This window comes from Callorhinchus milii, unplaced genomic scaffold (assembly GCF_018977255.1).
Source record: "Callorhinchus milii isolate IMCB2004 unplaced genomic scaffold, IMCB_Cmil_1.0 Scaffold1, whole genome shotgun sequence".
NCBI lineage: Eukaryota > Metazoa > Chordata > Chondrichthyes > Chimaeriformes > Callorhinchidae > Callorhinchus > Callorhinchus milii.
The window spans coordinates 91,929,339-91,943,055 of record NW_024704742.1 but is presented as its reverse complement, the minus strand read 5'-3'; the positions used below and the strand labels follow the sequence as shown (position 1 = coordinate 91,943,055).

The following is a 13,717-nucleotide window of genomic DNA, read 5'->3' as shown; positions in this document are numbered from 1 at the left end:
GCATGAGTCTTTAGATAGTAATCCATAGGAGAAATCCTGGCTGACGTTTTCCCATTCCCCCAACCCTGGGTGTTGAGGCTAAATTTAGTGCCTCTACTGTCTTCCCATCTTAAGATCACTAGGGATCAAGCCAGAGATTTGTTTTTTTTATCTATTTGGCTCAGCTTTTCACTGGTTAAGTGCTACATTTTATGAAGCTATTAGTACAATAAAAAGCTTACAGAACTGAGAATTGGAACAATAATTCATATAAGTTGCGATTGATCACCTGAAATGGCTTTACAATAAGCTGCAACATACAAACTACTTTAAAAAAAGTCATATTTAAGAGTAGATAGATAACTCTGCAGATTAACGGCTATTCATACTCCTTGGCATTTTGCATTGTCAGAAATGTGCAAAGGAGACATGCTTGATCTGCAGTCTTTATACAGGGGACATTGTTATAGTGCCTTTCAATATAGTACTGCCTCCTTTATAGTGTTGGTTTCCTGTGGGCGCATGCTAACTAGCACTTCCGCTGCTAACTAGCTGGCTTCTTGTGCTACAAAATAGCTGACGTACGGTCAATAGATCGCTTCCGAAATTGCTTCCTGCATATATGCATGTTATGTACAGAAAGCATCGCTGATGCCTCTTCCAGTGCACTTTCGCTAAGCGAAAGAAGGGCTGCTGCAATTGCTTTGCAAAGGAAGTGATGATATCAACGTTTCTTGCACTTAGGGTACAACAGACATGAAGTGACATCAACATTTTGCATGCTAAAATAGGCTTGTGTAAGTTTATATACACAAAAAGATTTGATCAAAATTGGTTTGTGTGGCAGCTGGTTGAGGATGGGTCAGGCTTAGTTGTGATGCCCTCTACAGTTTGAGTGGCCTTCCAACAACACTTACTGCCAAGCCTCACATGAAATGAACAATGGCCACGCAGGGCTCTTGGGTCTTGTGGAACCGCACCCCAGCATTGGGAGAATTTTTAAAAATTGGACACATTACATATTGAAAAAAACATAAGAATGTTAACGAAAAACAGGCTTTCGTAGGAATGTTTTAGTGATAGACCAATCTGGAAACGCAGGCCAGCACTAAGATTGATTTTGGGGTTAATTCAATGAAGGCTATGCAATTAGGAGCTTGAAACTATGGCATAATCAGCTCTACTTAAGATTTGTTGGTGCAGCAGCATTGACATGTCTGCTTTGTGACGTATGCTTTGTCGCATTAGTTCCTACTAGAAATAAATGAGTTGTGCCTTTTACTGGAACTATTTGACTATTTAAAGTAGGCTAAGCTCCTTGAGGAGACCTTGAAGGCATTGACTGGTAGGTAGGAACATAGGAATTAGGAGCAGGAGTAGGCCATTCGGCCCCTCGAGCCTGCCCCACCATTCAATAAGACTTACCAAGAATAGAGGGGAACCAAGAAGACAATGTTAGTGAGCAACTTGGGGAAATTAATATTAGTAAAGAAATGGTTTTACGTAAATTGTCAGGTCTTAAAACTGATAAATCCCCTGGACCTGATGGCCTACATCCTAGGGTTTTAAAAGAGATGGCTACTGAGATAGTGGATGGCTTGTCTTTGATCTTCCAAAATTCTCTGGATTCTGGAACGGTTCCCATTGATTGGAAGATTGCAAACATAACACCAATATTTAAGAAGGGTGGGAGAGAAAAGATGGGGAACTATAGACCAGTTAGTCTGACATCAGTGGTAGGGAAAATTCTTGAGTCCTTAATTAAAGATGTCGTTATAGGATTCCTGGAAGACCATAAAAAGATTTGTGGAGTCCTGTAGCTCAGTGGTTAGAGCACTCGCTTTGCAAGTGAGAGACCTGAGTTCAATTCCAGGCAGGGCGAAACCTTGGGCAAGTTTCCTTACTCCACACGCCTAATAATAATCCCTCCAAAAACAATAATAAATTGGTCATTTTCAATCTATGACTGTTTGTGGACATTGCTGTGCGCAATTGGCTGCCGCGTTCACCCACAAATATGCAGTCAATTCACTTTACAGTGTGTTCTGTGAAGCGCTTTGGGACGTCCTCCCGACGTGAAAAGCGCTATATCAAATGCAAGGATTATTATTATTAGGCAGAGCCAACATGGCTTTACAAAAGGGAAGTCATGCTTAACTAATCTTTTAGAGTTTTTTTGAAGGTGTATCTAGTAGGTTAGATAGGGGGGAACCAGTAGATGTAGTATATTTAGATTTTAAAAAGGCATTTGACAAAGTGACACACAAAAGGCTATTGCACAAGGTTAAGACCCACGGGATAAATGGGAGCATATTAGCATGGATTAAAGAGTGGCTAATGGGTAGAAAACAGAGAGTAGGGATAAACGTTTCATTCTCGAATTGGCAGGATGTGACTAGTGGAGTGCCACAAGGATCAGTGCTTGGGCCTCAGCTATTTACAATTTACATCAATGATCTAGACGAGGACATTGAATGTAACGTATCTAAATTCGCGGATGACACTAAACTAGGTGGGAGAGTAAGCTCTGAGGAGGATGCAAAAAGATTGCAACGGGATATAGATAGGCTAGGAGAGTGGGCGAGTAGGTGGCAGATGGAATTTAATGTGGGGAAGTGTGAAGTTATACACCTAGGTAGCAAAAATAGAAAAACAAGATTATTTTCTAGAGGGGGAGAGATTAGATAGTGTTAGTGTTCAGAGGGATTTGGGTGTCCTTGTACACCAGTCTCAAAAAGTTAGTTTGCAGGTGCAGCAGCAACTAAGAAGGTGAATGGCATGTTAGTGTTCATTGCAAAAGGTTTAGAGTACAAGAGTAGGTAAGTCTTGCTGCAGCTGTATAGAGCCTTGGTGAGACCACACCTTGTGTGCAGTTTTGGTCTCCTTATTTAAAAAAGGACATACTTGCCCTAGAGGGGGTGCAGCGTAGATTCACTCGGTTAGTTCCTGGGATGAGGGGACTGACTTATGAGGATAGGCTGAATAAACTAGGGCTGTATTCTCTGGTGTACAGAAGAATTAGGGGAGATCTTATTGAAACATATAAGATTCTTAAAGGGCTGGATAAAGTAGACACTGAGGGACTGTTTCCCCTGGTAGGAGAATCTATAACCAGGGGTCACAGTCTTAAAATGAAGGGTCAGCCTTTTAGAGCAGAGTTGAGGAAACATTTCTTCACTCAGAGGGTAGTGAATTTATGGAATTCACTAGAAGTTTTTAGATGCTCAGTCCTTGAACATTTTCAAGGCTGAGACTGATAGATTTTAAAAAAAAGAGGGATTAGGGGATATGGGGATAGGGCAGGTAATTAGAGTTAGGTCAGAAGATCAGCCATGATCTTATCGAATGGCGGGGCAGTCTCGAGGGGCCGAATGGCCTACTCCTACTCCTAATTCTTATGTTCTTAAGATCATGGCTGATCTTCTAACCTAACTCCATCTGCCCGCCTTATCCCCATATCCCTTAATCCCTCTATCCTTTAGAAATCTATCAATCTCAGTCTTGAATATGTTCAAGGACTGAGCATCTACGGCCTTCTGGGGTAGAGAATTCCATAAATTCACTACCCTCTGAGTGAAGAAGTTTTTCCTCAACTCTGTTCGAAAAACCTGACCCTTAATCTTAAGACTGTGACCCCTGGTTATAGATTCTCCAACCAGGGGAAACTGTCTCACACTGTCAAGTTCCATAAGAATCTTATATGTTTCTATAAGATCACCCCTAATGCTTCTATATTCTAGAGAATACAGCCCTAGTTTACTCAACCTATCCTCATAGGTCAACCCCCTCATCCCAGGAACCAACCTAGTGAAACTACACTGCACCCCCTCTAAGGCGAGTATGTCCTTTGTTAAATAAGGAGACCAAAACTGCACACAATATTCTAGGTGTGGTCTCACCAAGACGTATACAGTTGCAGCAAGACTTCCCTACTCTTGTATTCTAACCCTTTTGCAATAAATGCCAACATGCAATTAGCCTTCCTAGTTGCTGGATGAAAGGAACATCCATCTCAGTTGTTGATTTGGTATTTGTGATGGACACCACCTTTTTCTTGGACATTGTCCTTTGGACTGTGCTGAGATGGGGTGAAGGGCACTCTGATCATCCTTGTGTCTCTTCAGTGACAGCAAGGACCCAATGCAAGTTAAGATTGTAGTGTCTAAAATGTGTGTCCAAATGATCTCCTTCATGTTTCTGAGCTCCTGGGCATTGCAGTGGCCCATTTGTTAATTCCAAGCAATGGTATTTGTGATAAAAAGGGGAAGAAGCATCAAGCTTTTTTTAAAATTAATCCACTGATCAGGCAGCAACCAACCTTCCATGTAACCTGTTCCATTCGTTAATTACCTTCTACTAAGTAAATACTTAATGTCTATCCTCAAATTGCCCTTTGCAGCCCTAAACCTGTAGGATAAATCTTGATTGACAGCGAGGTAAGCAGCTGCTGATAAAGCTCTGCACTTCCGACTGTAGAACCATTGCCCAATGGATAGGGATATGGGTCTGAGTTATGCAAAGGAAGATGATAGCAATCTTCTCATGGATTTTATGCTGAGCTGTTTTGCTCACCAGGAAGCTCACATTGAGTTTCTGGTACATACTGTCCATTAGTGAGATCTCCAACAACGACAAGTTGATTTTTTTTAGTGTCCTTCACAGAATAAAATCTTAGAGAGCTTTACAATGTTAGGTCAGATAGCTCCGAGTAAAGGAGGAAGAGGTTTGAAGGTGCAGTTTTAAAGATATTTAAAGACAGAAAGTGAGGAGGTGAGATGGAGTGGTAAAGAGAGGGAGTTCCAGAGATTAGGGGCCTAGAATTGAAGTCAAATACAAATTTATGCTTGTCCGATGTCTAATGACAACCTATTGACTCTCCTCCTTGGGGTTGGGGGGTAAATGGGATTTTCTTCAAGCTGAGCTGCCTCCAAAGTGATGTTTGGTAATGGAATTTTGAAATTGAGTCAATCCTGTGATGGTCTCGGTAGTGCAGTTCCTAAGATAGGTGGTTCCACAGTGCACACTTGATAATACACTCATCAGCGCGGCCCATCGGTCGGACTCAGAGAAGCACATTGGGGATGCAAGCTATGCCCTGGAGTGCAGCAACTTACCTACTTGGCGAATAAAAATTTCCACAATGTGGTGCGTTGTCAAACTGAACGTCTGACCTGATCTCTGACACTTCACAATTCTATAGTTTGCTTCAACTATATTTATCTAGGTAATAAGGATAAATATATAATTCTCATTTTGTTTTGTGTTGACCGTTCCAGAATTTAAACATGAAACTGTTCAGTGAATTGGTCCTGCCTATATTCCTAAGGCTCCGTTACACTTTGTTTAACACTTTAACACTTAATGTGCGTGGAATTACATTGGAATTTGTAAATGTAACCCAACTCTTCAATTGGGGAATCCATCATTTTCCAAGGAGGATTCCATCAGCTAAATTTTAAGATGTTCATTTTCAAAACAAAATTATTGAGGGGTTTTGGAAGGGGCAGGAATATACCAGTAACTAGTGCCACATTTCTTTATTTACTAAGGCATAAACAGTATCTCCTCCTCTTCTAATCTCGTCCTGGGGACTGTGTTTCTTTTTAGAGAATCCACTGGAATTCTTGCGGAATCAGCCTCAGTTCCATCAAATGAGGCAAATCCTTCAGCAGAATCCTTCTCTGCTACCTGCCCTACTTCACCAGTTGGGCAGGGAGAACCCACATCTTCTACAGGTGAGATGATGGGGTCGAGGTAAGATTCCCCAGGATTTAATAATTTGGTCAAGCTTTTAAGGTTTAATTTCTTTTCAGTTTTTTTTCTTTAAAATTCAACAATTTATATAGCGCCTTCTTGCCAGGAAGACATCTCAAAGCTTGTTGAACAACTGACTGAGGGTAAGGGTGTTGGTGGACGGGGGGAAGGAGATTGAAAGCGTAGTCTTAAGGTGGCCTTTAAAGTCAAGGGAGAAGGACTGGGAGGAACTGATGGGAGACGTGAAGCAGGCCAGTCAACCTCTGAATAGAGTAAACCCCCATCTTGTCAGAGTCCGGGTATCCTGAATTCGAAGCTAGCTGGACCGGGCCTGAAACCAACAAAACTTTTTTAAAAAAATCCTCAGACCAAAAATTTCTTCAGGACATAAACTGAAGACTCCCAATTCTCCTAGTGTCACCAACACCACACTGAGCAGCCTTGCCGTCCATGCTGGCCTTCCCAGTGGCCAAGGATACTGACTTTGACTCAGATTATTTGAATCCTGTGAGCAGAAGGTAGCTTATTCACGATCTCCTGCTTGGGCAATTCAAACAATTACAATACTGGTACCGACATTTTGGAAAAATCCTGATAAGTGCCAGTACTGGCTTTGTAATTACACTTAGCCGAAAATTCTAGCTCACCGGACCGGATCTCCCTGCAGCTACTCCCGCTAGCTGGGTTTGAGTGTACTGTACATCTAAAAATGTACACTACATTACTTGTAATTTGAAACATTACTTAAAATATGAAAATGGTACATTTTTAGCCTTTTTTGTGATTGTAAATTAAGAACCTTGAACAACCTTGTTTTTTGTCCTGCCTGCAGCAAATCAGCCAACACCAGGGGAATTTCATTCAAATGTTAAATGAACCAATCCAGGACATTGCAAATGAAGTAGCGGTCACCAGTGCTGGAGAACAGCAAATGGATCACCTTCAAGTAACACCCCAAGAAAAAGAGGCTATAGAGAGGGTGAGGTTTCACACTTAATTATCTCACAACTATAAGTTGGTAAAGGATAGAATTGCTTTAGAAGAATAATGTAAATCATATGACTCTCCCCACAAGCCTCCTCACTGGAGCCAATCTTTTATGGTGTAATGTTCTGCTCAGAATTGAATGTGCTCAAAGTTGCTCTTGATTCAGTGGTGCGCAAGCAAAGAATAGAAACCAGTTCGGGACACATTGCTTGGGCGGGTGCGGGGGGCCATGAATAGCATTTGATTTTCATTTGGGATATTGATTTATTTATTTAGAGCAATCATGTCTATTTCAGAAAACTTCTTTTAAGTTTGTTTTAAATTTTTTAAAAAAAATTTGAACTGCCTTAAAATAGTCCAGCCAATTGAGTACTACAACAACAACAACTTGGATTTATATAGCGCCCTCCACACCGGACGGCATCTCAGAGCGCTTCACAGTAACGGACCCCAGGACCGAGCCAGGGGCAGAGGGGGGGAAGGTGACCAAAGGTGCGGTCGAAAAGAAAGGTCTTCAGCAGAGACCTGAAAATAGGAAGGGAGGGAGTGAGACTAAGCTAGTGAGGAAGGCACTTCCAGAGCTTCGGGGCATAGTGGCTGAAGGCACGGCCTCCGAGGGTGGAGCGGAGGACTCGGGGGACGATGAGGATGCCAGAACTGGAGGACCAAAGGCAACGGGTACTGTTTTGAGGAGAGAGGAGGTCAGAGAGGTAGGGGGGTGCAGAGGAGTGGAGGGATTTGAATACAAGGGTGAGGATCTTGAAATCGATCCTCTCTGGGATATGCAGCCAGTGCAGTCTGGCAAGGACTAGGGTGATCTGGGAGTGGTGTTTCGTGCAGGTGAGAATGCGGGCGGCAGAGTTTTGAATGATTTGGATTTTATGGATGGTAATGGATGGGAGACCGGGGAGGAGGGCATTAGAGTAGTCCAGCCGAGAGGTGACAAAGGCATGGACCAGGGTTTCAGCGGCTTTTGGGGAGAGCTATTGGCGGAGACGGGCGATGCGTCGGAGATGGAAGAAAGCGGTGCTGGTGAAGGACCAGATGTGGGGGGAAAAGGATAATTGGGGGTTGAACCTGACGCCTAGATTGTGTACGGATTCGGAGAATTTTAGGGGGAGGTCGGGTAGGTGGAGGAGGTGAGAGCCGTGAGATTTTAGACGTTGACGAGAGCCAAAGAGTATGGCTTCTGTCTTGTCAATGTTCAGCTGAAGAAAATTTGTGCTCCATTCAGCCCCTGAGATCTGACAGGCAGACTGACAGAACATCAGGGGACTGGGGGTCGCAATGAGAGGTGGAAAAATAGAGTTGGGTGTCGTCTGTATACATGTGGAAATGTACATCCCCAAGAGGGAGCATATAGATCAAAAAGAGGAGGGGGCCAAGGATGGATCCTTGGGGTACCCCGCAGGTACCGGGTGAGAGCGGGAGGAGAAGCCATTTGTGCAGATGTACTGCTGGCAGTTTGTGAGGTAGGATTCGAACCAGGCGAGTGCGGTCCCACTGAGGTGGATGACGGAGGAAAGGCGGTGGAGGAGGATGGCGTGATCGACTGCGTCGAACGCGATTGAGAGGACAAGGAGGCAGAGGGAGCCCTGGTCACAGATAGAGAGGATGTCGTTTGTGACTTTCACAAGCGCAGTCTCTGTACTGGGGGCAGAGCGGAAACCGGACTGGAGGGGTTCGAAGAGGGAGTGGGAGGAGAGGTGTGCGCAAAGTTGGTTGGCAACAACCCGTTCTAGAACTTTTGAGAGGAAGGGCAGGTTAGAAATGGGGCGGTAGTGGCTGGGGTTTGAGGGATCTAGGGAGGGCTTTTTCAGGAGGTGGGTGATGACAGCAGTTTTTAGGGAGGCAGGGACTGATCCGGAGGAGAGTAGACAAGTAATCTGGTCGAACACCACTTCCAATATTATATCTTCCTAGCTACTGCAGGGTGTATAAGATAATTTCTTTCATTCTTCTTTTGTGAATTGCACGACCTGAATTTGAGATATCCTTCAATGACCCAGTGGAAGCTGGGATATCTTGTGTTATGCATGAATGTCAGTGATCATTGGCCTAAGCACGTTAGTGGGCTGACATGGTGCAATGAAGACCTCTCCCTAGATTTGTCAAGTATAAAATATATTGCAAAAAAGGGAACCGATCAGATTTTAACAGCAGCACCGTTATGCAGTCAACTCGGCTGTACCGTCAGAGGGTGAGCTACCATGGCAATCAATAGTGGTGTTCACTATAAAAGTGCCAAGGCTACATTCTGTCACCCCAACTTTATTTGTTAAACAAAGGATCAGACGCGGAATTAACAATCATTTGTCATTCCAAGATAAATTTATTTATTTGTATTATATTGATTGCATAATTGTACACTCGCTTCTCTGACATTGCAGTTACTATTGGGGGTTTCTAAATCATATTTTTTTTTTTCAGTTAAAGGCTTTGGGATTTCCTGAAGGACTTGTGGTTCAAGCCTATTTTGCCTGTGAGAAGAATGAAAACTTGGCTGCAAATTTTCTACTACAACAGAACTTTGATGATTGAGATAAAATTAGACACTTTTAATTGTTTATTCTTTTTTCATTGAATGACACTGATTTTGGATTTGCATGTATTTTCTGTACCTAACAATGCTGCCTACTTCAGTTCTGCACTGAAAACTGTAAACCAGGGCTCCATACTTTCTGACCTTTTAATGCCAACTTAAAGAAGTAGAATAATTGGTTGCATTAAATTAACTAAAGGCATAGCTTATATTTTTATGTTTGATTACTGCCAGCCAATTCTATGTTTTTCAAATGAAAACATGTAATTGTTTTATAAATTTAATCAAAGATTTATTATCAGGCATGTTTCTGATCTGATTTATGAGAATGTGCAATGGCATATCTATAGAATTTTAAACTGTTGTGCCAGATGGAGATTTTTTAGTTTATAATAGCAAAGAACCTGAATATTGTTAACTTCAATTAAAAATGTTTGAATTGAAATTTAAGATTGAAGTATTTATTTGAAGTTTTGTATGTTTCACTTTCTTTCCATGCCCGGGGTAATAATTCCTTCAAAAAAAAATTGGTTACTTCTATCCATGACTTGTTTGTGGGACACTGCTGTGCACAATTGGTTGCCGCATTTCACCCACAAAATATAGTCAATTCCTTCACATTATATTCTGTGAAGCGCTTTTAGACGTCTAGAAGATGTGATAAGGCTCTATGTGAAATACAAGGATTATTATTTAAGGTCCTTGTCTGCCCTCCATGGTCTTGCTCCTCCCTACCTCCGTGACCTAATAAACCTTACCAACCTGACCACTCCCTCCGATCGGCGAGCACTGGGCTGTTCAATGTCACCATGGTGGTCGGGCCTTCAACTTTCCTGCGGCAATCCTCTGGAACTAAATCGTGGATTCCCTTCACCTCGCCCCTTTCCTTGCCTACTTCAAGGCTGGTCTCTGGACCCTCTTGTTCGACTGTGCCTTTGAGCATCTTCCCAAACCCCTTGCCCTCCACCCTTGTTGATTCCAATCTCCAGCTTGAGTGCAAACTATTGACTGTCCATTGCCTTGGGATGTCCTCGTGAGGTAAACGACACTATATAAATGCAATTTGTTATCCAACCAATTTTATATTTGTAAATAGAACTTTTCATTTGGGAGCACATCTGTTTTACTTCACAGTCTTGACCACACCATGGAAAAAAAAACTTGCTGTGGGTTTCAATCTCTGACTCAATTTTTGTTGTCTTTTGACCAGTGAATAAATGCTGTACTCCAGCTCACTTAAGTGGTTGATTTACATATTTTGGGGTCGAAATTATGTACAAAGTATAATTGATATAAATTAAATGGCTACCATAATTTGGGCCGTTAAGCCCAACAATTCAACAATGGTTGAAATTTTACATGCAAAATTCCTATTCAGACATTCCACTTTTTTGGGGATATAATACAGATGCCTCATCATTAAATCACATTCCAAAGCATGTATAACACATTATACCTTCTGTTCCAGGTGCTAATTTTTAGTAACTTCTGAGTTTTTGTCTGGCAGCAGTGATGAACTTTTTAAAATATGATACTTGACCAAAGATATATAGGGATCATTTGACAGAAACATGACTAATATAATAGGATATAATGATACTATACATTTGATGTGGGCTTTGCACACATCCAAACCACTGGAAGGGTCATCAAGAGACAGAGATATTGCATGTTTTATTCTGGATGTGGTTCCACAACTACCAAGTCAACTAAGATTTATTTGGAGGAAACCCTGTTGCCAGACAGCATTGGATTACAAGGAGAAACCTTCCTTGCCTGTGCAGTGTGTTACTGAACACATATTTTACAGTTTCCACCACAATTTTTTTTCCTCAAATATTTATCGGATTTCCTTTTAATGCTGGTATCAACCCAGTTTCAACAGCCCCATTTGTGGTAAGCCATTCCACATTCTATCAGCCTATCAACATGTTAAAACATTTCTAACTTAAATTTCTAACCTTCCCCTTTTTTGGACATTAACTTAATAGCTGTTTGTGAGTGTAGATTGGCTCTGGTATTTGTCTACAAAATGCAGTCACTCCACTACAGTAAATCCTGTGAATTGCATTGAGATGTCTTCATGGAAGGTCCTGTATAAGATATAAGGACTTATTATTTACAGAGACCTGGCTGATCAATCAATCACAATCACACATCCTGTATTTCACTGAAAAGTTTCCATTGTCCTTCATGTAAATATATTCAATCACTCCCTCACTTTTTAGCCCAATTGTTTTGTTTCCTGGCATACTGTTGCATTACATTTTCTAAATGTTTAGTATTCAATTCTATTCAATTCTAATTGTTTTTCATACAGACAAGTTCATATATTGTTATAATTCTCATAATGTTATACTGGCGGCCAGTCCTGGCTGTGCTTGGTATGTTTTGTACATGTTTGTGTATTGTTAGAGTCGTATAATGTTATAATTTGTCTAATATTCACCCACCAAATATACAGTCGATTCACTTTACAGAATATGCTCTGAAGCGCTTTGAGACGTCTCGAAGATTATTATTATTATTATAACGTAATGCAAATTTGTGGACTCGATTAACAAAAGATGGAATAATGTTATACACAGGGGTGCAGGGTCAGAGCGGGCTGGAGCATTTTTCTGACCTGAAATCCATAATGAAGGGTGGATGGGTTGATGGACAGGTGGATGGTCCAATGTGAGTGTGGGATGGATTGAGGGGGGCCTATATTTATTTTTAAAAATAATCTCATCTTTGAATTTGTAAATACCTTCACAAGTTGTTTGCATGTGTTTAGTGATATAGAAGATATAGTGATTATAATAATCCTTGTCATGCTGTTGAGACATCTCAAAGTGCTTCACAGAATATAATGTAAAGTGTATTGATGGTATATTTTGGGTATAGGAAGTACAATTTCCAGATTTGCAGATGATACTGAGCTAAGAAAAGTAGTAAACAGTGAGCAGGATAGTATCAGACTGCAAACGGACACAGACAGACTGGTAAAATGGGCCGACACGTGGCAGATGTAGTTTAATGTGGATAAATGCGAAGTGATGCATTTTGGGAGGAAGAATGAGGAGGGGCAATATCAGCCGATGGTACAGTCTTAAAGGGAGTGAAGGAACAGAGAGACCTGAGGGTTCATATAAGTATATCTTTGAAGGTGGCAGGACAGGGAGATAAAGCTGTTAAAAAAGCATACGGGATACTAGGCTTTATAAATAGGGGCATAGAATACAAAAGTCAGGAAGTTATGATGAACCTTTATAAAACACTGGTTAGACCTCAGCTAGAGACTGTGTTCAGTTCTGGGCCCCACACTTTAGGAAGGATGTCAAGGCATTGGAGAGGGTGCAAAGCAGATTTACCAGGATGGTACCAGGAATGAGGGACTTCAGCTAACAGGAGAGGCTGGAGAAGCTAGGATTATTCTGCTTGGAGCAGAGAAGGTTAAGAGGCGACCTAATGGAAGTTTTCAAAATTATGAAGGGGATTCAATGGGTGAACAAGGAGAAACTATTTCCACTGGCGGGTGGGTTGGTAACCCAAGGGCACTGATTTAAAATAGTTGTTAAAAGAAACAGAGGGAAGGTGAGGAGAAATATTTTTACACAGTGAGTTGTTCGGATGTGGAATGCATTGCCTGAAAGGGTGGTGGAAGCTGATTCGATAACAGCTTTTAAGAGAGAAGTAGATAATTATTTTGGGAGGTCAACTTTGCAGGGCTATGGGGAGAGCGCGGGGGAGTGGGATTGAATTGGATACTCCTTTCAAAGAGGCAGCACGGACACGATGGGCCGAATGGTCTCCTTCTGTGCTGTGTAATTCTATGATTCAATGATTCTATGAAGGTTTCCCAGGTTTCCATTATGACTCCGTGGAACTAGTGAATAGGTGAAGACTCCAAGTTGTGAGGGAGTCAGTTGCATTCCTTGTTTTCTCGACCCTGGTCATTTGTCCTCATCACATGCAACAGAGAAAGTGGTCCATGGAGCTACTGCTCGCGCGCTTTCCCATTTTCCTTACTATGATCACCTTGCCCAATCTTACCCGTTGTTGCTTACACTGCGAGAAAGATTTCGACGATAAATTCACTTATTACAGGAATCATCTATGGTGGCGATCTTCCTGGGTGGGAGACATGGTTTACTGCCAGAAATTCATTGATAAATGGGTTGATGAGATCAAAGATACCAAAGTGACAGTGCGTGAGTATTGGGGCATGACTTGCCCTGGTATTGGGGATAATGCCATCGGGGCTCTGTTATATTTTGTAAATGACTACAAAGCGAAATTGGAAATTATTTCATGGTCGGACACGCCTTGAAGTACTAGATACAAAACAAAGGCAGACACCTTGAACACAAGAAATGTTTTAAGGCAGATCACCTTCTATATCCACCAACACTGTGTGACATTGAAGTAACACTAGAGTTAAAGTATTCGCTGCTATGAAAGAATGATGAC

At 41.8% G+C, this 13,717-nt stretch overlaps 1 protein-coding gene across 3 annotated transcripts in view; it reads left to right on the top strand.

Annotated features, from left to right (window-relative positions):
• Positions 1-9,707, top strand: part of LOC103178064 (UV excision repair protein RAD23 homolog B-like) — a 29,365-nt gene extending 19,658 nt beyond the window's left edge. For 2 of the 3 annotated variants that reach the window (XM_042332327.1, XM_042332357.1), the window contains 3 exons: positions 5,587-5,714; positions 6,566-6,712; positions 9,151-9,707. In XM_042332327.1, the coding sequence (XP_042188261.1) occupies positions 5,587-5,714; positions 6,566-6,712; positions 9,151-9,261 (386 nt within the window). In that variant the 3' untranslated portion in view covers positions 9,262-9,707. 3 annotated transcript variants of the gene reach the window in all.
• The last annotated feature ends 4,010 nt before the right edge of the window (positions 9,708-13,717 follow it).